A 25,865-nucleotide genomic window follows, 5' to 3' on the forward strand; every position below is an offset into this window, starting at 1 on the left:
ATGTGCTTGATTTCTCAAACACTTCTTATTTTTTTCTTATTTTCTTTACAGAAAGCAAAGGAACAGGAAGTTGAAATAATTTCAGCTCAGCTCATTCCTCTTTCTATTTCCTTTGAAACTTGTACAGCTTCTGAGATTGGGTAGTAAGTTGAACTCAAGGTTTTCATGCTAGAGCCTCAGCTCGTTCTTTAATTCCTATTTGGTGGTGTGCTGTTACTGATGGGGTGCTGAACTCTTTTTGACAGGAAGTGGTTTTGCTGTATTTTTCTCCTTGCCTGCTTTGTGCTTAGATGAAACAAGATGTGTAGCCTTCAGAAGGGGGCCATTTCACATTTCCCTCTTTCTTTTTAAAAAGCTGAAGCTGGAGGTTGTTGGGGGACATGAGAAAAAGAGCGCACAGCAGAATATCGGTAAGGGAACAATTTGCTTCTCAATCCTCATCTGCAACTTGTATGATATAGTCAGGAAGGGAGTAGAGAAACTTACTATAGCGTATTATTTTATTGTAATGCATAGGCAATTTGGGGGGGTGGAATACCACTCTCCTTTCAGATACATACTCTGCATGAATACCTGAATATTTGGGTTGGCATTTATACCGGGTGTGCAACTGGGAACATTATCTGCCTGCCTGCCTGCCTGCCTGCCTGCCTGCCAATCTATCTATCCAGGGATAGTTTCCAGCAGAGACTACTGCCAGTTCGCTCAGAGGCACATGAATGCGCAGTACAACTAAAATTGCTCTAGGCATACGCAGAAGCAGAAAACAAGATGGCGGCACCTACAGCGCTGCTGGTTCCAGCGACCCTGTCTGCCAAGCTACTATCAGTTCTGCTGAACCGGTCCGCACTGGTAGGAACCCACCACTGTATCTATCTTTATCTCTATTTCTATCTCTATCATCTCTATCTCTATTCATTCTATTAAATTCTTATGCCACCCATCTCCCTTACAAGGTGATTCTGGGAGGCATAAAGTCTTTTATATTTCAAAAGATGTAAGTTCCCCCCCCCCATAAAAATGGTAAGCAGTTTGCTCGGGAAATATGAAGAGCAAGTGGTTTTAGTGAGGGGCAAAGAGCGGATTGAAAGCCAAGAAAATCACAAAACAATTGAAATGTGTTATGCTGGGATGTTAAAACTACAGTTAGTATATTGGGGGTTGATTTTCCTAGTGTTGAGGCTTATTAGAAACAGTAATCAACAGAGAGAATATCAACAGAAATATATCTGGAAAGCTTGTCATGTCAAATGAGCAATGGCCTTAGCTACAGGAACATATAGTATTTGGTCTCACTTGGATCTAAATCAGCAATGCCTGAAAGGTGGAACCCCATTGTAAAAGAGAGTTCCCAACTGAGGCCAAGGAGGCACAATCCAGTTTTGGCCATGGAATTTATGCAGAGGTACCGTCTTTCCCCGAAAATAAGACAGGGTCTTATTTTCTTTTGACCCCGGGAATAAGCACTTGGTCTTATTTTCAGGGAGGTCATATTATTTTGGAGATGCAGGAGGCAGCGACCGTGGTCACCTTACGGCTGCTGCTGCTGTGTTGCAATATTTTCAGGGAGGGCTTATTTTCGGGGGAGGGCTTATTTTAGTGCAAGCGCTCAAAAGCCCGATTGGGCTTATTATCCGGGGAGGTCTTATTTTCAGGGAAACAGGGTATATTCTGGAATATATTGTGATTTAACCATATTCAGATGGCACCTGTTTGAAGAAAGGTAGTTTTCAGTGTTATCCAGTGATAATTTTCTAAGATATAGGACAAACAAGAGTTTTTCACATTATTTAACATATATAATCCCTTAAACCATAGAGATTATAAAAAATGCTCTTGGAATTTAAGACTAGCAGGTGTTCAACCCTGTCCCCTGCCATATACAGGGAGTTCTCAATTTATGATCATAATTGAGTCCAAAAAGTATGTTGCTAAGTAAGACAGTTGTTAAGTGAGTTTTGGTCCATTTTACAACCTTTCTTGCCATAATTGTTAAGTGAATCCTGCAGGTGTTAAGTAGGTAACATGGTTGTTAAATGAATCTGGCTTCCCTCCTTGACTTTGCTTGTCAGAAGGTCACAAAAGGTGATTACATGAGATTACACTTCAACCATCATCAATACATGCCCGTTGACAAGCATCCACATTTTGATGATGTGACCATGGAGATGCTGCAATGGTTGTAAGTTTGAAAAATAGTCATAAGTCACTTTTTCAGTGCCCTTGTAACTTTGAACGGTCACTAAAAATGGTTGTAAATTGGGGACTACCTGTACACAATACACTGCATGGGCAGGAAGCTTGTTGGGGGGCAATATGCTGACTCTGTAAACCACTTGGAGAGGGCTGTAAAGCACTGTGAAGTGGTATATAAGCCTAAGTGCTATTCCTATACAATACAATACAATAGCAGAGTTGGAAGGGACCTTGGAGGTCTTCTAGTCCAACCTCCTGCCCACGCAGGAAACCCTATACCATTTCAGACAAATGGCTATCCAACATCTTCTTAAAGACTTCCAGTGTTGGAGCATTCACAACTTCTGGAGGCAAACTGTTCCTCTGATTAATTGTTCTAACTGTCAGGAAATTTCTCCTCAGTTCTAAATTGCTTCTCTCCTTGATTAGTTTCCACCCATTGCTTCTTGTTCTACACTCAGGTGCCTTGGAGAATAGTTTGACTCCCTCTTCTTTGTGGCAACCCCTACTATATTCCTATAATATCTTAATGAAATTTAGTTCTATTTTTCCTATGGACTCCATTCTTCTTCATAGGGACTGATAAAGCCTTTTCCCATTGTCCATATACTGGAATAAAAATTATTATTTTATTGGAAATAAAAGGCAAGGGGAAAAAAAGGCATAATGGGATTCTTGCATCTTTTATGGTCGGGTGGCACATGAGTTACTGTCAACTTTTCCACAAAAAACTGAGATAGGAGGCTTCATCAGGAAGAGCTGAAAGGAAAAAAAAACCAGCTTGTTCAGCCTGAGAAGTGCTTGCATGGATTTGAAAAATGTTGCTCTGTATTTCATCCAGAAGATGGCATTCTTTGCATCCCAATGTCCATCTGTCCTGCAGCTCTTAGACTTTCCTGATAAATTTCCAACGTAAGCACAAATTGGTCTGACAACCTATAGTTATGAGATGTGACAGATTTAATAATAGCCCAAGGTCCCAAGTAAGAAAAATATCATGCTTGTGATATAAGTAAAATGGTAGAAGCTGAGAAACACTTGATGTGTCAGAGAAAATAGAAGCAGGTTTAGCACTTTTAAACTGCTGAATAGCATCTGAAAATTGAATGAATGTATGTGTTACACACACCTGCTCTGGTAATATTTTACCAATTTAGTCCACTTCACTAAGCTCAGAGTAAAACACTGTCGTATTTCCTAGGTGGGAAAAGGAGTCTTTATTCATTTATGGTTGAGGTAGTAAACTTCACATACATACTTTCTTATTGTTAATGAAAGATCTATGTATCTGAAATTGTCTCCATATAAATAATCCTGAAAGCTATTACATCAAAGATTTACAGTTCCTGTTCCTAGGTGACAACTGTGAGTTTTTGCTGTGTCCGCTTCTCCACATTTTGCATTATTTAGACAAGTCCAATTATATATTTCTTCCTATTCCAGATGTTGTTTTGTATTGCCTATATTTCTTTCCTTCCAGTCTTTCTTCCAGCAAAGGTCTTTTGCACAGAATTGTAAATGCCTGAGTAAATAACTGAAATATCTCAATGTTCTTTGCTGGAGTGGTTTTTATGGGGTTCCTTTTCTGCTGTATCATGTCTACAACTTTAGTATTTTTATTTTTATTTGGTAGTTTCAAGTGATTCTCAAGATATATCTCAAGAGACATATTCCAAAGTCTTTCGCATGCTCTCAGCCTCCTTGGATACTGTACCAGTTTGGCAAATATGCAGATATGAAGGATATAAGATATCTGTTTTTAGTTTGAAGTTTTCTTCCACTGAGTTAGAAAAAAACTTTCATGGAAATTTTATATGACTTTTTATTTTTCCAACTCTTTTTTTATCTGCATACTTTTAGAAGTTGCTCAGGATCATAAACAGTGACTTTATGACCTCACATTTAGGTACATGCAAGAGCAGCTTGTACCCCACAAAAGTCCAGATTTATCATATCAGCAAAAAAACCCTGATTTAGTCAAAAATGTTATTTATTTTGGATACTTCATCATAGAATAAGATAATTCTGATCACCAGCTAGCTTGTAATCTATCTGTATTATAACTGAACTATTTAAGTTTCTCAAGCCCATTTTGAATGAAATTATATCCCATTGTTTCCCCAATTACTTTATTAAGAGTGCAGCAAGCTCTAGTTCTTCCTTCAAAATTCTAGGGATTTTTCAAAATATGCTTAGGTAGTGCTGATTATTGCTTTTCTGATTGAACAAGAGATGTCTCTGTTTCTTTGTCCTTTTCCCCAGGGCTTTAAAAAATAATTCAATCTGACACAATAAACAAGAAAATATTGTTTGTTTTGTTTCCTAAGAACCTAACATTTTCTAGATTCCATAACTGGTAACAAGTACTGGAAAACAGGGAAGAAAGAATTAAACAGAAGGGGGTTATTTTTGTTATTCACATGTTTAGAGGAGGGTCAAATAAAAACCTGGTCCATCATCAGAATATTTCTGAATTATTCACTGTGGAGTTTCTTGTCTGAAGTTAACATTTCCTGTCTAATGCCACTACTAGTATTAAGAGCCCAGTTCTAATGTACCACAGCATCAATGGGCTACACACACACACACACACACACACACACAGCCCATTGATGTGTGTGTGTGTGTGTGTGTGTGTATATATATGTGTGTGTGTGTGTGTGTGTGTGTACACACACACATGCATACACATACATACAGTATACACACACACACACATACATACATACATACATACATACATACATACTATATTGCCAAAAGTATTCGCTCACCCATCCAAACAATCAGAATCAGGTGTTCCAATCACTTTCATGGCCACAGGTGTATAAAATCAAGTACCTAGGCATGCAGACTGTTTTTACAAACATTTGTGAAAGAATGGGTCGCTCTCAGGAGCTCAGTGAATTCCAGCGTGGAACTGGGATAGGATGCCACCTGTGCAACAAATCCAGTCGTGAAATTTCCTCGCTCCTAAATATTCCACAATCAACTGCCAGCTGTATTATATGAACGTGGTTATATATGGTTATCATGTGTTCCACCTTTATATCATCTTTCCAAATGTTTTACAAGTCTACTAAAAAAAATCATGAAGACCTAAATGTAACTTCCACCTTCTGGCACAATTTTTGGAGGCCAAATAAGGCTTTTTCAGCCTTTGAGCAAACTTGAGACATCTATCTCGAATGTGAGTATGAGAAGACCAAAGGCAAACTCTACTGTCTGCCAGCAAGCTGTAGGAGAAGATCACTGAAAGATTGCAGGACAGAGGAATGGCTGTAGAGATAAGAATAATGTTTTATGCAAACTGCACTCCTCCTCCATGTTTGGATGGCTTGGTGAATAATAAAAGTGCCCTATTGGTGCTGTTGTTAAGATATCCTGATATTCAGAGCTATCAAATTGGCTTTACGGTTTTCTTCTTGTTCACTGAAAGGGATTCCAGGCTGGCTTAATGCAAAGTGTTTAAAGCATATTTAACTATTATATTTTGCAGATTTGACCTATTAATCATGCAGCAGTTAGCAGCTTCTGATTCCAGCGTAGGAAAGCTACATCCTTCCCATGAAAGCACAGGGGCTGTTCAGATGAGGATCAAAAGTTCCAGCAACACCCATGACCGATCCAGCCAAAGCAAATCTATGGTATATTCTGAAAATCTGAAAGTCGTTGAATCTGTAAGTAATGATCCCAAATGGCCTTTTTGAATTCCTTCATCAGATATGTGGGCAAAGAAATTGATGGACATTTTTTTCTGATTCTTTTTAAATTTCAGAGAAGACAGTGTTCCCCAATAATATTTCAAGAGCAGGTAGATTCCCTGATCAATATTGGGAGCACTGCAATTGAAAAAACCCTTATAATGTCTGATCTTGCAATTACATGAAAGTGTCAAGAGCCAAAGAGATTGTAGACACTAGAAGGAGGTTGGCTGAGTGAAAAAGGGGGCATTTACCCGTGTGTGTGTGTGTGTGTGTGTGTGTGTGTGTTCCTGCTACTAAATAAATGCAAGAATCTCACATTTTGCCCCTAAGGATCTTAGAAAAATCCTTTCAAAGTGTTCCTAAAGCATATTCGTCTTATTAAATGATATGAAAACTGGTAGAAATAATAACTAAAAAAAAACCCAACCCCATACCCATTTTCCATAAATGTTTGCTTCCTGTCTTTCACTCATTTTACAGCAATTTGCCTAAAGATATTGAGAAAAGGTTTCCAACCTACTATCTGGGAACACTATAGCAGCATTTTGTAGCCCTCTGGATTAGGCCACCATGGGTGTTTTCAATAAAATGAAACCACAGTAATAATGTTTTTCCTTGTTCCATATTAACATGGTGAGTTAAAATATATATGTTGGTTGGCAGTTCTGAGTTATAAAGTTCTGGGGGAAGAATGGAGGTGAGGCCAGAGTGATTTCTAACAGCTCTTTATTCAATACTGCTTGTGAAGCAACTGAATTCCCTGACTGACACAGCTCCTTTTATAGGGAACTGATCAGCCAAACAACCAATCAGGAGAGAGTATTTTCCCACTCCAACAGGGGACCAGAATGAGGACTTCAACTGACAACTATAAACTATATACAGTACATAATATGAGTACAGCAGGCATGTCCTGGAGAACTAAAAGTGCTGTAGTTTCCCCATCCTTTCCTTGACTTAAACCATTAACCAAATCAGCCAAGGTTGCTTTGTCCTTTAGATTGGAATGGGTGAAGTCTCTCACCAAAGTCTGTCTAGAATGGAGGGTTTTCTAATATATTTGTCAGAACTAGTTAGAGGTTCTATTAACGTTCGTATTCCCTCATCTTCCTGTTCTTGCTTACAGCTAGATGTTGATTGTGTGATGTGGTACAATTTCAAAAGTTTATCTGACAAAAGGAAGACCTTTGCCTGAACCCCTTTGCTGTGAATATAAGAAAGGTGATAAGAAATATAAAGCGAATATAAGAAAGGATATTTGATAGGAATAGGGATGTTTCACTTTTAGAAGCTGTAATGGGGAGAAATTTCATTTCACTTGTGGATCTCTTTCCTTTCAAACAAGAAGTCTTGCAAAAATCAGGATTGCAAAACAAGTGTTTGTCACTTTGCAAGTATTCGAACTTCCTTCCCAGATATTGCATAAAATTCCACAAACAGGGAAAAAGAAACCTCTTTCTAGAAAAAAGATCCTTCACAAAATGTTGTAGTTGAAGGAATTACAAAGAGTTAAAATCTGGAATCTGAACTGCTCCTAATTTTTAAACACCAGAAAGAGCCAAATGGCTCTGGATTTATTTATTTATTACCTCTTCTGAAAAGATTTACATGCTAATACTTCAGAGGTGAACTCGGCTGCCAGTCATATCCCTTCCCCTTTCCCCATCCTCTGCTACTAAACGAACTGATTGGTATGAGCCTCCCTTGGTTAATTTTCCTCTATAATAGCTGCAACTTGCAGCTGAGGCCATATGATGTTGCAAAATTATTTATGCAATGTTAGTCACTTGTTTTGGATTCTATCTCTTTTTTCAGCTCACGGCAAACAAGCCAGAGCTCCCAAACTATATGAGGAGCTCACCAAAAAAGCAACACAGAAAGACAAGCATGTAGTCTTGCCTTCCCGCATCAGAGCCATGCAAAGTATTGATTAGCTGTTATCCGGATAAGATGGATCCTTATGAAGAGTAGAGGAAGTAAGAGACTGCAGAGCGAGTGTGTTCCTGTTGCTGTCATTATCTCCATGTTCAAATGCAAAATTAACCACAGCATAGTTCAGAAATATGTGATTTTAATTATTCTTCCCATAGTTAGCGGAAGAGGAATGCATAGTTCAGAAGAGCTGGCATGACACTTGGAAAATAGGAGGAAAAGTCCTTCCAGCTCAGCCCAATAACTGATGAAACATTCATTTCCTTAACGTTCTAATTTAAAACTATCACTTGGTAGTGACACATTTGCATGTAGCACTTAAAAAACAACAACAGCAACACACACACGCACATCACCAGCCCAAATCCAGTAATTGAGATCTAACATAATTCTTCAGCTACCGAATGAAAAGCATATTTAGAGCGATATATTTGAAAATAGTATAATATATTAACAGAGTTGTACCTTTCAAAAAGTTTAAAAGTTAAGTATATTTAATGATGCCTAACATATTTTATTGGCTGTGTTTAACAAAAGGCACTAGGCTGCAGTTGTTTTTGACAAGCATGAAAACATCACAGCATGAAACTGCAAAAGGAATTATGTAGAGAAATTACAAGTGATCCATCTCTCAGTGAATTATCCACCTCAATAGCCTGCAGAACTCAGCTACCAATTAACACCTACTTTATTACATGTTGGGATGTACTTAATAACTTTCATGTGTTTATGCACTATTACCTTGACTGATGCCTCTTGTACAATTAGGCATAATTGGCATATCAATATGCAAAAGTTAAAAGGATTAACCCTCTTAAAACTAATGAGCATTTCTGCATCCAGCTGCTAAATGAGACAAAATTAGCATTTTTCACTTTTGGGCAGGATTTTATCATGCAGTTTTTCACTGTTGGTACTACCTTGTTACATAACTTTTTGGTTTGGATAGAGAAGTTGGATGGGGCAGGTGGTGGAAAATAAGGGTGGGTGGGTGGAAGAACACCAAAAATGCTCCTTAAAAGTTGCATCCTCCAAAACATTTTGCATAAGCAACTACAACTGAGTGTCTTTTGGAAAAGTTGTGTTTTCTTAGCAGCTAATTATAGATGCAGATTATGTCATTTCTCCATGCAAACTTGGCTCTGATGAAATGGACTGAAAGCTTGCCATACTAATTTCCCCATTCTTCTAATTTTTTTAATCTCTCTTTCTCTCTTGTGCACACTCTTTTTCCTGTGCAAAGTTTTCTAACTAGATATTGACAGAATGAAAAACATGTTGGCATATTTGGTTGAGTAAGTCTGTTAAATGGCTGGTAAAGGGCAAAAAAGGGAAAGACCAAAATCTGAAGCAAAAAAAAATAAATCCCAATATTTCAGTCATGGTGCTGAGGAAATTACAAGGATGGAGATGGAGACATTGAAGTCATGATAGCTTGTAACGGAGCAGCAGAGATTCAAAAGCAATCTCATTAGGGACTTCTGGGGAAGAAATAGTGAACTGAAGACAGCTAAAAGCAGAGTTAATGAATGCAGCAATATGAAGAGCTGGTGAGTAGACTGGCTCTCTGTAATTCCTCTTCAGACAGGGAGAGGGCTTAAGATCGCCCACAAACACTCTGTACAGTTGCTTCTCATGAGGATATTGCAAGAGAGTGGTCTCCAGTTCTGGTTGATGTGAGAGTAGACACCTCTGCTTAAACTGTGGTCAGCCCATTTGTGGTCACAGGATTCACATACTTTCCTTTCTAATCACATCTAGAAATTGCTGCTGGTTAAGTGCTTTCCAGTGATTGGCAAGTTTTAAGGCACTAGGTGGGTTTCTTTCAATCCTTACTGGAAGAAGTTTTAAATGCAAGTCTCTTTTTTGAATAAATAGAAAAATAATGGATAGAACATTGATTCTGGAAAGGTACAACTAGAGTTGAAGTAAGATTTTGAAATTAGTTCTAAGAATCCTTCCTGTGGGAAAATGTGGTTGCTTTGAATTCTTAAAAAAAGCATAATAGGGAATTTGAAGATTGGACATGAGAGGAAAACAAAAGTAACCAAAAGTTACTGTTGAAAGAAATATCCTTCTGGGTTCGGCTCCAAGTGGGGAAAAAGACACTGGAGACATGGAGGCTGCTTGGAAAGATGGTTTTAATGGTGGACAGGACCGCATGGCTTGAGCCCTGAACAGAAAAAGGTGATCACATGCTTCAATGTTGGTGGAGAAGAAGAGAAGGGCAGAGAAGGGACTTGCTAGGCTTTTTATAACCTGTTCAGTCCCACCTCTCTATTTCCTGTTCCTGTGTAAGAAATGTATTCTGATTGGCTGTCAGACTCACATGGGCCCATGCAAGGGCAACCCCCTAGGCTGAGTTTTGAATCCAGGTTTGGTTGAATTCTCAGGTGCCATGTGGTCAGTTGAGTAAAGGCTTATATTATCATGCCTTCATTCCCATCCCCCTGGAGCTGAAGGGGAGAACTCTTTATTATGTAAAGTGGACTAGCTTGGCCTTCTTAATGGCCCATTGATAAAGTGAGGATGGACAGGAAGCTGCAGGAATTTACTTTGTGTTTAAAATGTATTTCTCCCTTTTTCACATCCAGGAAAATATAATATTCTGCCTTTTCAATATTTCCTAGGATATTTCATTTTTCTGGGAGAGGGCTGGGTGATAACTTCCAACATTACAATTAAAGGAAAAGGACATTAAATTTAACTAACATAGAATGAAGTAAAATTCTTTAACATTGGACATATTGAAGGGTATTTGTGAAAAATGGAGCCATAAATTAATTATAAGGATGCCTATCATTATAGATATAGTGTGTTTAAAAGTTGTTACGGAAGAAGAACAAATTTAAACAGAAAAGACACAATGATATGAAAGTGAATTTAAAAATGGCAAGCTAAAAGAATAATATGGAAAAAGATGCTATACTGAGCATACAAATGAAACTCACTAATGTGTTAATAATTAAAATATTTAATATTAAATATTTATTTAATTAAAATAAATAACAAAACAAAAGGGCAGCCTGGATAATTTTCTTATATAGGATTTTCAACAACAACAAAAAAAAAGACTTGTTAAAGTTTTGGAGAATTTTGTGAGAAAAAAATGAAAATAAATCAAGTTCTACCGGTAGCACATTATTTAAAGGGATAGAAATTCAAGATTGTTAAATGTAAAAGAAGAGAATATAAAGTTGGCTTATTTAATCAAGATGAAAATAAATATAATGTTAATGGACTTTTACTGACCATGAGTGAATGAGGTTTTAAGGATTTGTTTACAGATAAAAAGGTTAAATATGGAAAGAAGACATCATCTCAGGCTCATGGCTCAGGACCTAGTTACCTGCGGGATCGTATTCTGCCCCATACATCCCTACGACCCATCCGCTCGCACAGAGAGGGACTTCTCCAGGTGCCGTCCACCAGACAGTGCCATGGGGCGGCGCCTAGGAGGAGAGCCTTCTCTGTGGCGGGCCCAGCCCTGTGGAATGACCTCCCCCCGGATATTAGGACCACTACTGACCTCCGCTCCTTCCGTGTAAAGCTCAAGACCCACCTATTCCAAATAGCCGGCCTGGCTCAATCATAACTTCATAACGCTCCTATGGGTTTTTTAATTCAGTAATTTTATTTAATGGGATTTTAAATTGTGTTTTTAATTGTCTTTCACTTATGAGTCTACCTCCTCCATGCACATGTATATGTCCTTGTTCTTTATGTATGTATGTTTGTTTTTATCTGTATTTTATCTGCTTTGATTGTACGCCGCCCTGAGTCCTTCGGGAGAGGGTTGCGGCTAATCAAATTAAATTATTATTATTATTAAATTATTATTATTATCTGTTGTGTTTTAAGAAAAAGTAATAAATTACTAAAATTATTCATAATTAGTGGGATGAAGAACAAATCAATTTATGTATGTATGTATGTATATATATATATATATATATATATATATATATATATATATATATATATATATATATATATATTCTTTACTATTTTTTCTTTCTTTTCAATTTTTCTTTCTTTTTTTACACTATTTTTAAACCTTTTTAATTCTAATGTTTTAAAAAAATTATTATAGAGAATAAGGAATCTCATTAAACTAAAATATAGAGAACTTTCGTTTAGATTTTTTTTGTTTGGTATTTTCTACTGAATTCAATAGAACTTCTGAATAATCATTCTGGAACTAAGTTTTCTATAAATTTGCATGATAGTGGTAATTCCACTTGGAAAAAAGTATGCAACATTCTCTGCTTCAGGAGAGATATATTGATATTAATTATTTATATATGCATTCTTCAGAATTTTATTTTATAATCATAAGAACACTGCTGTTACTGTAGACAGAGGGCAGCGAGAAGATTTGATGAGGGCCAGTTCTACAGCAACAGCTCAAAGTCTATTACATTATTTTCTAATTTATTCAAATTTATTGAAAGGTACAAAATACTTTAATTATAGTATTGAAATATTCAATTAATAATATTGAAATGTAGTATCATTTCCTAGAATATTTGTATCAGTGAAGAATTTTACGAGTGTGATGAGTTAGCCATTTTTTCTTTAATGTGATTTTTTAAAAGTATTAATCCTTACAAACCCACAGGGCTATATATCAGAAGAGATTTTCTTTTATTATCTAATGCAAAGAGGAATATTGCTTGTAACACAATTGTTTCTGCAATTGCTGCATATACATTAAATTGAGAACATATTTTCTTTAGTTATAGTTGAGAATGTATATGAGAAAATAATGTGTAAAATGGAACACAAATAAATATAAATAATCCAGGTGAAAATAATAAATTAATAAAAAAACAGTGTAGTCAATCAACCAGAAGTTCTTTCAGTGAAAACTCTGGTTATTTTCCATTGTAGTCATATTTGGAATGGTTTATATTAAGCTCACAGCCTAAGGAGTTCTGACTCTGGGCCAGTTGTTCTTTGCCAGGTCACTGAATTTGTCTAATGCTTTAAAAGCTGCTACTCACCGTATCTAAATAAAAGAAGGGGAAATGCACACCATTGAAATAGTAAAATTATGATGAAGTTCTACAGTATAGGTGGTACCTTGCTCAATAGTAGTAACTGTGAGAGGGATCTTGGAGTCCTAGTGGACAACCATTTAAACATGAGCCAGCAGTGTGCAGCAGCTGCCAAAAAAGCCAACACAGTTCTAGACTACATAAACAGAGGGATAGAATCAAGATCACGTGAAGTGTTTTAATACCACTTTATAATGCCTTGGTAAGGCCACGCTTGGAATACTGCATTCAGTTTTGGTCACCACGATGTAGAAAAGATGTGGAAACTCTAGAAAGAGTGCAGAGAAGAGCAACAAAGATGATTAGGGGACTGGAGACTAAAACGTATGAAGAATGGTTGCAGGAACTGGGTATGTCTAGTTTAATTAAAAGAAGGACTAGGGGCGACATGATAGAAGTGTTCCAATACCTCAGGGGTTGCCACAAAGAAGAGGGAGTCAAACTATTATCCAAGGCACCTGAGTGTAGAACAAGAAGCAATGGGTGGAAACTAATCAAGGAGAGAAGCCACTTAGAATTGAGGAGAAATTTCCTGACAGTTAGAACAATTAATCAGTGGAACAGAAATTGCCTCCAGAAGTTGTGAATGCCCCAACACTGGAGAAGACACTGAACGTCTTTAAGAAGATGTTGGATAGCCATTTGTCTGAAACGGTATAGGGTTTCCTACCTAGGCAGGGGGTTGGACTAGAAGACCTCCAAGGTCCCTTCCAACTCTGCTATTGTAGTATTGAATTGTGTACAAAAGCAACCATTATCTACTGAAATTCATCTGATGTAGTAGAATATAAGGTTTTGTTATATCTGTGTACCTGCTTGTGGCTTCTCTCTTTTGAGTGATCAGATTTTTTTTAATGCTGATGCTCTGCTATTTTTGAATTCTGCATGACAAGGAAGATGGAGGTTACACTTTGGAGAGATTTAACTGCGTCTTGTTGAACTGGAATTTCTAGCTGGCAACAGGGAGCAGAAATATGCTAAAAATCTCTTTGTGGCCTGGTCTCCCTTCCAGTACAGTAGGAAATACCCATATCACTGTAATACCCATATCACTTTAGGGCAGATGAAATGATGTAAATGTGTCCACAGCACAAATTTTAAGGCTGACCATGAACACCATTAAGCAAGATCTCTTTCTGGATCTCCTGTGATTTCTTGGTATCCATGGATATTCAATTTTCAACTCTTCAGCCTCAAAGAGATGCATTTGGTTTCATTCAACGCAAATTCAGAGCATGAACTGTTTTATTTCCTTGGCACATAGATTAAAAATTATAGTCTGTTTAGTCATTCCAAAATGTAAATGGATTAGAATTCTTTTCAATTAGATGAAATAGATTTGATAGTCTTATTTATTGTCCTAATGCTCTATCAAGGAAAGGAAAGGAAAGGAAGAGAAAAGGAAGAGGAAAGTCACTTCCTTTGTTCCTTCCTTCTCTTCTCTTTCAACTTGATTACTTGCCAAAATTAAGAATAACCCAAAAGATTTTTATTTCTAGCCTTTCTGTCAAACCAAACTCTATAGGCCACATAAAACAGTTGTGTTTACTTCACATCATACTTATAATCAAGACTGAGGTTTTATTTATGGAGATTCTCCTAAAGTAGATCCGGATATTTAATTAGGATGACATTAAATCATGATGGATTGATAGGGTTGGCACCACGGGGCAAAGTAATTGCCCATATTGGTTTTGTAAAAGAAAACAAAGGATTTGGGAAATGTACCGTGGACACAGGGTACTTATACATCCATATGTGAAAACCGTTGATTAGGCAAGAATAGGTGCCTAACTTGTTTCTTCTATTTCTGCTATGCTAAACGTTCAGATTAAATACTCTGTTTGTTGTCAAATCACTCTGCAGTCCTTTAAAAAAATATTTCTAGTTTTATAATTTCATCCATTCCTAACCAAAAAAAAAAAAAAAAAAAAATCCCAACACAATTACAGTTACAGGTAGTTTTAGTTAAATGTGGGTTATTGCCTTTTTGGAAAGCTCAATTTCACACTTATTTTTTTAAAAAGTGTATTTGATAGAAGAGAGTGCTTTTGAACAATTTATTTTCTTTGTTCATCTCTGAGGGAAAAATATCTTCCTGCCAATTTCTGTCTTATGGCTCTTTTTCTTGCAATACAAACCAGTTTTCTCAGACTATGTTTAACACATTGAATATTGTCCTGAACTGTGCTCTAAGATGACCTTGGGTTTGTGCTTCACATGTCCTGTTACAAATTGGCTGCATCCACAAGAGGAAAAAGAACAACCAAATCCATCACAAAAATGTGAAGTCGTATTTATGATTGTTTACAGTTAAACTGGAAATACTATATGGTTCTCAGCAGCTTTATTTCCTCAGAAGTAAATTTGTTGATGGATTGATGCACCTAAACCAGTATACAGGTAGTCCTTGACTTAGAACCATTGGTTTAGTGACCATTCAAAGTTACAATGGCACTGGAAAAGATGGCTTATGACCATTTTTCACTCTTACAACAGTTGCAGCACCCCTGTGTTCATGTGATCAAAATTCAGACACTTGGCAACTGGTTCATATTTATGATGGTGTAGTGTCCCTGGATCATGTAACTTGAGGACTACCTGTATATCAAATGAGGTGTTTAAGCATGCTAAGGTTTTACTTTCTCCCAGTATGAGAATTATCTGAGGATTTTACCTGCATTTGCAGTGGATCAGAAGGACAATGAAATTGGTGGCACAATGGTTAGAATGCAGTATTGCAGGCTAGCTCATTTCTCACTGCTAGGAGTTCAATTCTCACTGGCTCAAGGTTGACTCAGCCTTCCACCCTTCCAAGGTTGGTAAAATGAGGATCCAGATTGTTGGGGCCAATATGCTGACTCTGTAAATTGCTTAGAGAAGACTATAAAGCATTGTGAAATGGTATATATGTCTAAGTGCTATTGCTGTAATATTTTCTCCCTTACTTCATTGGCTTACCAAATGGGCATATGTATATGGTATGCTTTGATTAAGATTCACCTTGGTTGAGAAGCTATTTCAACCCATTTATTGATGGGTTTATCCAGCCTTTGGTTCAAGAGAGCTCAAGGGTGCATATATAGTGAAGTAGGTTGGACTGAATGAGTGACTGGCCCACTCATCCAGTTAACTTCCTTGGCTGAAAGTGGGTTACAATCTGGGCCTTGCTATCCCTAGTCCAATATGATAATTACCACGCTATGTTCTCCTCACACATATACCGTAAGTAGCATTGTATAATTACAGCAATTATATAAACATTTCAGGAGGGAAAGGTCAGTGCTTATTGCTCTCTGTATCTTCCATATGCATTTTCATGATGGGCCCTGACACGTAGGAAACAGCTTCATGGATGTCTTCTTTTTTATTTTTTTTATTTTTGAATGAACACAAATACAACACAAAGAATCCTTTTTCTTTACATACTATAGAAAGTGTGTCAATTGGTTACAAAAAGCTTCCGTGCATCTCTTCCACAGTCATCACCTATAATACATATGAAATCATATATTTTAAATCAAATATATTTATAGATGTTACTATCATCATACCTCAATTTTCATTTGACCACAATTGTTTTAACACCTTTTTGTATAAAATATTCCAAAGTTTAAAGCATAACCACATAATGGATTTCGTTAGCTATTTCCAATAACATCCAATAACATTAAATCCTTATAACCTATTCTAAATAGAAATCAATAATATTTAGTAACCAAGTTTCTAGTCCTTCTTTCCAAATCACTATTTACAATTTATATCCAATTTCCTTTTATTAAGCCAATACATATACATATAATATAGATATAGATATAGATATAGATATAGATATAGATATACATATACATATACATATACATATACATATACATATACATATACATGTTATTATCATTATCAAACATTTATTTGACTATGTCCATTATCATAACATTTTTTTGACCTAATACTCGAAGTTTAACTTGATTCAATTCAATTTTTTATTATTAGCTTTTATGTCATAACATTTCTAATCTTCCTTTCATAGTCACTATTTACCATTCATATCCAATTAATTCTTATTAAACCACTACATATGTATACATTATTATCATTGTCAATTATTTATTTAACCATATCCATTATCACTTCATTTTTTTACATAATGCTCTAAATTTAACTAAGTTTAACTAATTTTTTTATTATAAGCTTTCATATATCAACCTGTATCTTTCCAGTAATAATGCAATCTTATGTCTTTTGCCATTTGTGGAATTAATGTTCTGATTATTCCCTTAATAATATTTGTGCAGACTTCTCTTTGCAGCTCATTGCTTGTTGCATCTCTTATATAATCTCGATAGCCTCTATCTGTTTCTTTAATCAGCATATCTTTGGTCATCAAAGATGCTTCTGATAAGATTTCTCTCCTTAAATCCATCAATTCTTCTCTTTTTTCTTCTTCTGTACCTTGCCATCTGGGGTAGAGTTCCTGGCCATCTAGCTCCCCTTTCCATATTCTACTATCTGCATTTCCAACCACACTCCATTCACCGTAGATGTCAACAAATTTCTTGTCTTTGTGCTCGTTTTTCTCTTCAATTTTTAGGACTCTAGCCTCCACTTTTTCCAATTGAGATTCTCCATCATATTTTGCTGTTATATGCTCTAGATTTTCCAGTTTCTCCTCAATTCTCTTTGATACTTCCAATAATTTTTGAATTTCAAACATTATCTCTTGCAATGTTAAAGTTTCTTTTTGATGTTGATGTTGTGCCATTCTTCCGACTGGTAAATACTGTAACTCTGGCTTTCAAGGCTTTTTATTAGATTAAGCACAAATTCATTTATAATCTCTCACAATGACCTTGTTTCACTTTTCTCCTGTTGGCAATAAGGTTCAAAAGAACACCAGCATAAACACCCCTTGCTCTTCTTATCACTCTCTGTAAACAAGCTGCAAGGTCATAAAGCACAAAGTCATAATGATCAAAGAGAGAAGTAAAAGTACGATGTTTCCAAGGCTCAAACCTCCAGCCTCCAAGTGGCAATGTTGCTTCCTTTCCCTCTAATGTTACAGCTCTCTTTGTACTGCTTTTGTATCTCTTTTGTATTCCAGGTTTTTAAAAAAGTAAAATTCTTAAATGAAACAAAATAGAAAAAAGGAAAAAAAACTCTTATAGAAATGAAAAAAAGAATTTTAATCCATAGGTTACAAAAATTAAAAAAAAGGTAAAAGAAGAAAAACTAATCCGTTCACTTTAAAAAGCTTTGCACAAATTCCATCCATAAAATAGCATTTAAAAAGAAAGATAACACACTATCCAATGCAATTCAATGTAGCTAAATTTCGACACTTATTTCTTCTGTTCTCAAATTTAACTTAGCTTTAAAGTTTTTTTCGGGCAGTTTCTTTTAAAACAGTAAAGTTTCCTCACCAGCTGTACACACTTTCTCTTTCTGTTTCCTTCCGTTCCGGAGCTGTCCCAACTTCATCAGCTTGTGGCTGCGCTTTTGTCACCGACTAGAAAAACTTCTCTTGTATCAATCGGGGACTTTGTGGGGTCCCTGAGATCAGCAAGATGTATTCTTCCCAAATCACAATTTCTGCGGGATGGTTTAGGTCCATACGGACCATCCAGCAGCAAAAGTATCGACTGTGATCTTGGGACTTCGAGATCGCAGGTCGTGTCATTGCGACGTCGGCTCCTCCCTCCTCAGCTTCATGGATGTCTTCTATGGTAAGGCTTAGGCACAGCTGTAATTGTTAATCTAATGATTAGCAGATTATTAAATATATGGGAAATAATTACTGTGACAGTATTTAATGAATGTATTGAACTATGAATTGAGCTAAAACAAATCAAGCGTTGTTTTTATTGGGGCTTGACCCACTTTATGAATGCAACCCCCCAGGCACAGATTGTCCAACACTGACCTTTAACAAGGTTGTTCATCTCTTCAAACTCAACCTACCATTGTTTCTCGCCCTAATCCCAAGCAGACAAATCATGTTCTACTCTTCATAGAACCACAGAGTTTATTTGTTGGAAAGAGGATTAAAGGTGTTCTATGCTGGCTGGGGAATTCTGGGAGCTGAAGTCCACAAGCCTCAAAACTGTCAAGTTCAGAGACCCCTGTCTAGTCTAAATCCCTGCAATGTGCAAGAAGTAATAAAATGATTCCTAAAAGATTGATCACTGATCCCCTTGTTTGAAAACCTCAAGCATGGAACAATCTTCTAGTCTACTAGTGTTCTTCATTTGTTCCACTGTTCAGGAAATTCCTCCTAATTTTCAGCCTAAATTCTTTTTATGTTTGCTTCAATCTTGCTCCATGCTTAGTTCTGAGAGAGCACAAGTCCAGCCCATTTACAGATATCTAGATCTCCCCTTAATCTTTTCTCTTTGTGAAGCTAAATTCATTATTCCTCCCAGGGCTTGGATATTAGAGCTTTTATCACTATGGCTGCTTTCCTCGGAGCCTGCTCCAACTTCTCCAATTCTCTTTTAAAGTACAGTTTAATTAAATTTACAGATGTGGGCTCAGTTTTCAATTTGCCATTAAAAAGACAACCTAAGAGATCTGAATCAGTTTGTCAACGTTTGTGTAAGGCCCTGCTGAGGACCACCCACCTGGTTTTGAAAATGCTTTTGAAAAAATCAGAATCCTCACCCTCAATGTGTGGATTATTAATTTTTGTTGCCTTTTCAAGAGATTTACAAGCCTTCAGCTGATACTTGCAATGCCCTGTTGATATAATGTTATGGGGAGATTTTGTCATCGTTTTCCATTTTCCTGTTATCATGAAGCTTTTTGTTTGCACTGTTTATTGCATGTTTTTCTGACCTCAGAAATCTATTAAAAAGAAAAATATGGAAAAGTTTCATCATCATTAATATTGTTATTGTTATTGTGCTTATTATGATTGTGATTATTATTGTTATGATTACTATGATTATTATGATTATTATTAATTTATTAAACATGAAACTTTGTCAAATGAACATTCAAAAAATGCATCACAAATACCATTGACTGGGGCTAATGGTTGATATGGGTTGCTGCCAGTGTCCTAGGTATCAACCAAGTACCTTCTTAAAATATACGATGTTCCGAGTAGCGCAGTTTTTTGCAGTTCTGCTGGTGTTATTGCAGGAAGCTGCAATTTGTTGATGTAGCTTATAAAATTATTGGACATGGTACCAAGCGCCCCAATGACAATGGTTATCACTGTCACAGGTTTCATCCACAATTGGGTAGTTTCGATGGCCAGGTCGCAGTATTTCATGATTTTGTCCAGTTCTTTTTCTTCGACTCTGGCATCTTATGGTACCGCGATGTCAATAAATGGTACGTTTTGGCCCTCTACAACTGTGATATCTGGTATGTTGTGTTCCAAAATTAATATTTATAATAATAATAATAATAATAATAATAATAATAATAATAATAATAATAACAACTACTATTACTATATTTTATTACTATTCTGCTTTTCATACTGGAACTCAAAGAGGTCCCTGTATTTCTCTGTCCTTCTATTTTCCCTATAACAAAGAATTTATAAGGTAGATTAAGACTGAGAAAAATATTGTTTGATTAATATTATTAAGGGTGTTCTATCTAAAAGCATCCAAGTGAATTAAGAAGTGCATTCCAAAGACTTGTGATCCCTATTAGCAAATTCTGAATTTGTACTTAGCATTCCTTTATCAATTAATTTATTCATTGCATTGACACCCCATCTTTCTTAAAGGTGTTGAGATATATACTCTCCTGCCCACAATTTAACCTTACAACAATCATGTGAACCACAATATTCTTGGTCTAGAAACTCCCATGGATTTTCATGGCAGAATAAACATTTGAATTTGGAATATTCCCACTCCTAGCTTAATATCCTAATATATGCTTACCATTTAGTTTTTATTACTGTGTAGCTGTGTTTTGACCCATATGAACAGATTATAGTTTATTACAGTTCATATTATGGCAGAGCAGTGTTTGAAAAGAAAAAAAAGTTACTATTTAGTTAGTGCATGTTATATTTCAAATTCTGTAGTATGTCCTCTCTGCTTCAGAAAATGATGTACCATCTACTATAATGATGTACCATATTCAGACTGTGATTGCAACTATTCACTTATCAAGTGCCAATTCCGGAGCCATTTAGACTTCCAACTGATTATTTTAGAATAGTCCCACTGAAGTCAATAAGGATGTTTTGAGGATTACAGATTTAAACGCAGATGTGACTCCAGCTGCAGTTCTTACATTCTGGAGGGCAACTTAATGCATCATACTTCTTTTTTTATACCTTGAATATCAGTGTTGTTGTTTTTTGCCGACACCGGCAAAATAAACACTGGTGTAGAATTTCATACACTTTCCCCTTTGTAAGACTGGGGGCATTTTGATTAAGATGCCTTGATTCTAAATGCTAGTATGATATAATGGTTAAGTTACTGGATCAGTATTGAGGAAATATAGGTTCAAATTCACTCTCAAGAACTGAAAATCATTGAGTGATTTAGGGGCATCCGTTATCTCTCAGCTCAACCTTAAAAAGCGGGAGGTCTTGTAGAAAAAAAAATTGGAAAGAAGTGCTATGTATAACATTTTAAAGGAGAAAATGCAAGATAGGAGTTAACTTACTTAAGTTCTGTTTATTTAATATGTAATGTTTTAATATTCAGACCTCTGATTTTATGTTTGTAAGGCACCCAGATTCTTGATAGTGAGATGAGCAGTGGATAAATTTAATGAATAAATAAATACCCTGTTCCCCCAAAATAAGACCTCCCTGGATAATAAGCCCAATTGGGCTTTTCAGCTCATTTGCTAAAATAAGCCCTCCCTGAAAATATTGCAACACAGCAGCAGCCATGAAGTGACCACACTCGCCGCCTCCTGCATCTCAAAAATAATAAGACCTCCCTGAAAATAAGGCCAAGTGCTTATTTTGGGGGTCAAAAGAAAATAAGACCCTGTCTTATTTTTGAGGGGAAACACGGTATGTAACTTCCAAGTTTTAAGTAAATTAATTAAATGTTACAAGAATTTAGGCTTGCAAAAATATATTCCTGAAGATGTCTTCTTTTTTCCCTGAAAAAAATCTTAGTTGGGTACTAGGGTGAGAATAATTGGTTCCACAGAAAGTTATGTGATTAAAGCTGTGATAGCTGAGTGAAGGAATGGAACCCTAAAAAAAGAACAGTAGATCTATGAGTCATGAGTCAAACTAGAAATAAAAAACTAGAAATAAATCAATATTTTTTTACAAGTATTTTGAATATTATTTATTCTTTTATATATACCACTCATACATGGCAATGTACCATTAAAAAAACCCTAAATATTATGTAACACAACCACAATTCTAATCCTTTGTGGGAAACATCATTGTTAATGGCCCTGTGAACAGAATTGTTTGCAACAGGATTGATTTTTAACCAATATTATTTCTTGATATTTAATTATTATGGCACTTCCTTAGAATTGTCCAGGTTGATCTGGGATGAGAGGGTAGTAAATGGTGGAAGGTCATATGTCCTAGATTTATAAGTTCTAATTGAATGGGAATCCATAATCACCTGTCACAGAGTTGAGAGGTGGTTTAGATGATTGGCCATATGTGAAAAACCTCATCACACAATCTACTTTGCTGTTAGATTGCTATTTGCTGATGGTTATTACTTTAGTGAAGTTACTGAAAAAGTGGTTAAATATCTTCTATAATTGGAAGATGGCATCCCTTGATTTTGCGTGGCTTGGACTAAGCATATCAGCTGAATAAAGTAAAAGAATTCATTTCAATAATTAATGGAAGCTATAGTTTGCTTTATTTGGAAAAGGAGTGTTTGTTTTGGATTTAACTGAGATTAAAGTGAGGGGAAAATATTTTGAAATCCTTGCAATCTGAGTTTTAGAATAAATTTGATAAGCAAGAAAAATCATAATACAATGGTGTTATTTCTGTGGCCAATAAGATTTTCAATTTTATGGTGTTGTTATTGTTGTTGTTGGTGGTGATGATGATGATATTTAAAATTAGCACTCTGACCTTATGCACACTGGCTTAACAGATATGCTTAATTCTGCACAGGAACTCCAACAGAAAATAATTGTTGCAAAAATATTTTTATTTGAAGTCCTGATTTTAGTAGTATAATCAGCTTGTAGATAAAAGGTAATGTCTACTGAGTCTCACTCTTTATTTTCTTGATATGTTTATGATCAGCCTTTGCTTTCTGACCTTGAATTTTATTGTCTGTTAGAGCAAGTTCACATTTTTCCAGGATCCTGGATTCAAGGATAATAATGGTTTTGAAGTACAATTATCCAGCTTTATAAAACTCCCCTCATCTCTGTTGGACAACACACTAATGACATTTGATAGCAAAGCAATCTTCAAAACAATTTTTAAAAACTAGATTTAATTTGCTCCAGATGCCTTGATAGTGTAAGCAATCAGTGTAGCTTTCTTATTAAACCGAGGCAAAACATTATGCTGCTGAGATTGCGATTAGTACTGTGGCTGATGCTATTGTCATTTGTTATTGCTATTTACCTTCCTTACAGCTCTGAAAAAGATTTTCCAAACCACCTTGGTGTTTTTTTCCCCCTTCGTGCAGTGTCATGATTTCTTTTTTCTGTGCAAACCTTTTGTGTAATTTACCAAGTACAAATTATCTTACCAAAGGTTTGGAAAGTTTACTTCTTCGCCTTAGATCCCTGTACTTCAAAGAAAGATGTTTTGGTGTAAATTAGAGACAATACTCTACTGTCATGATGTTAAACTTGAAGTTTTAGCAAAAATTGTTTGAAATTGAACGATGCCACCAATATACGAGGGGCTACTTTTTTGTGTATGGGGGGCAGGGAGAAAAAGGAAGTAAAGTTAATCCTCTGATTACTAATTTGAATCAAAAGCTCTAACCTTGTTAGCATCTGGACTTATTTCCATAATAACAACCCCTTCAGAACCTACAAAGTAATGAATAATTGACAACAAATGAAATGTTTTGATAGTTGTCGGCACAAAGCATGTTTAATGTTTTGTGTTGCTTCCTAGCTAATTATGTAGATGACACATTTGTCAGACCTTGACTGCCATTAGAAACGTGTTTCCAGAGGGGAGAAAAACAGGCTATTCATAGAGTAATTAACTAGAATGCTCAATGACCTGTGAGAGATTCAAATGGCTGCCAGTTCAGACATTGTTTTGTTACAGAAGCAGAGGGGTAATTAAAATTCCAAATTACAGTGCTATGATGAAGCATTTGTTTGTTGACAGTATACTCTTACTCTAGTTTGTTAATTCTCCCTTTTCTGAAAAAAAAACCCACATCAAATCCATTTTATAGCTTTAGGAGTTCTGTCTTTGGATTTCCTGACAACTAATATGGCAAATTAGTCTTTGGAGAAGTCCTGCAGGCTTTGGCAGTTTCACAGGAGCACAAGGTGGGTGGGATGGTAAACCCGCTCTTTCCCCTAAACTGACATACCATGTGCTGTTGCCGAAACACCGTTAAATGACAGCCTATCTTCCAAGATGATATGTTCATAATTCAGCACAGAGAAAGATGTCTACTTGCAGGAGCAAACAACTCCAAAACCAGAATCGTAATCAAACAAATTGAGAAAGGTGTCTTAAAACATTATGGCAAAGCCTTAATAGAATCAGGGCTGGGATGAACATCGTTTAGACAAATGTTCTGGGAAACAGATGTACTTGGAGGGAAAGAGGAGGTGGGGAGAAGCAGGGATCATAAACAGAAAGCACCTCGCCCACCCCCTTCCACCCATGGCATTATTTGCCTTTCCTTGGTATGCTCCTGACAAAGCTTCTAAACAAAGAATTGATCTAACGAGAGAGCTTTAGGTTTTTTTCCTTTCCCGGGGAAATAGAGTAGGGAATAGATTTTAAAAAGCAGGGAAAGGAGTGAAGTTCTCTAACCGTGAATTTAATATAAGCTCTGGCAAAATATTTATTTGCTTGGCCAAAAGTGAGGCTCTGGCTCGGTTAAAAAGATCTGACAGAAGTAACATGGTGTCTGATGCAGGGAAGCTGACAGCGGCATCGAGTGAGCGCTGATTATCCTGAAGACACTGTCAGCTAGGATTGATTTCTACTTTCTCCCTTTATGTAACGGTTCCTGTATTACAGCTGACCCCAAATCACGTTCCCTTGTCATTTCTCTGAATGGATCAAGAAGAGATGAGCTGAAAATAGCTAGGCACTGACCTTGAACTTGCCAGAACAGTGAGAAGTGACAACAGTGGCTTTGTACATGTGTGTGTGTGTGTGTATGTGGGAGGGTGGAAGGATGGCTTGTGTATACAAAGGCTCGCTTTCCATTAAGTTCACTGCAGCAGCACAAGGGGGCAGAAAAGCATTAGAGATTACAGGTAGGGCTGCGGTTCAGGAGACTTTCCTTTATAAAAGTGTCTGCTCGGTGCCCATCAGTTTTGCAGCTTCCACCTCACTGCTGTCTTCCAGGGAAGGGAAAAAGGAGGGGAAAACTGAAAAAAAAAAAAGATCCAGAAGAAAAAAGTTGTGCTTTGTAATTCAAATAGAACTTGGCCCGGGCCGTGATCCTCTCCTCTGCCTTGGATTTCAAGTGTCTTGGTGCCCATTGAATGATAGGCTGGACTGATTTTTGTAGAAAATGGCTTTCAGAGTCCCCTGTCTAGCTGGACAACAAAAGGAACTCTACCTCCCAAAGTCAACAGTGAGATGGGCTGCTTCTAAATTTAATAAATAAACAAACTTAGGGAGCCATACTAAGACAAGGCAGTATTAGAGTGGCAAATATGCTGAGGTTCAGTGAGATGGTAAACATTCTAAAATTCAATTTTAAAAATTGATGGTGGCCTTGTAATGTGTAGATTGTAGTAGACAGGTTGTGACTCATTTATTATCTGCATTATTAAAACTACATACAGAAAAGGCTCACCAGTACAGGTTGTTTTGACTTATCCA

At 36.4% G+C, this 25,865-nt stretch overlaps 1 protein-coding gene across 2 annotated transcripts in view; it reads left to right on the forward strand.

Annotated features, from left to right (window-relative positions):
- Positions 1-234: 234 nt before the first annotated feature.
- The window catches only part of ARHGAP15 (Rho GTPase activating protein 15), a 466,785-nt gene continuing 441,154 nt past the window's right edge, over positions 235-25,865 (forward strand). The window contains exons 1-2 of one of the 2 annotated variants that reach the window (XM_081935112.1): positions 235-410; positions 5,696-5,876. In XM_081935112.1, coding sequence (XP_081791238.1) covers positions 5,712-5,876 — 165 coding nt within the window. In that variant the 5' untranslated portion in view covers positions 235-410; positions 5,696-5,711. The remainder of the gene's footprint in view (positions 411-5,695; positions 5,877-25,865) is intronic. The other variant, XM_081935113.1, reaches the window with a different exon arrangement.

Source organism: Natrix helvetica (genome assembly GCF_964273705.1).
Source record: "Natrix helvetica genome assembly, chromosome: 1".
NCBI classification, from domain to species: domain Eukaryota; kingdom Metazoa; phylum Chordata; class Lepidosauria; order Squamata; family Natricidae; genus Natrix; species Natrix helvetica.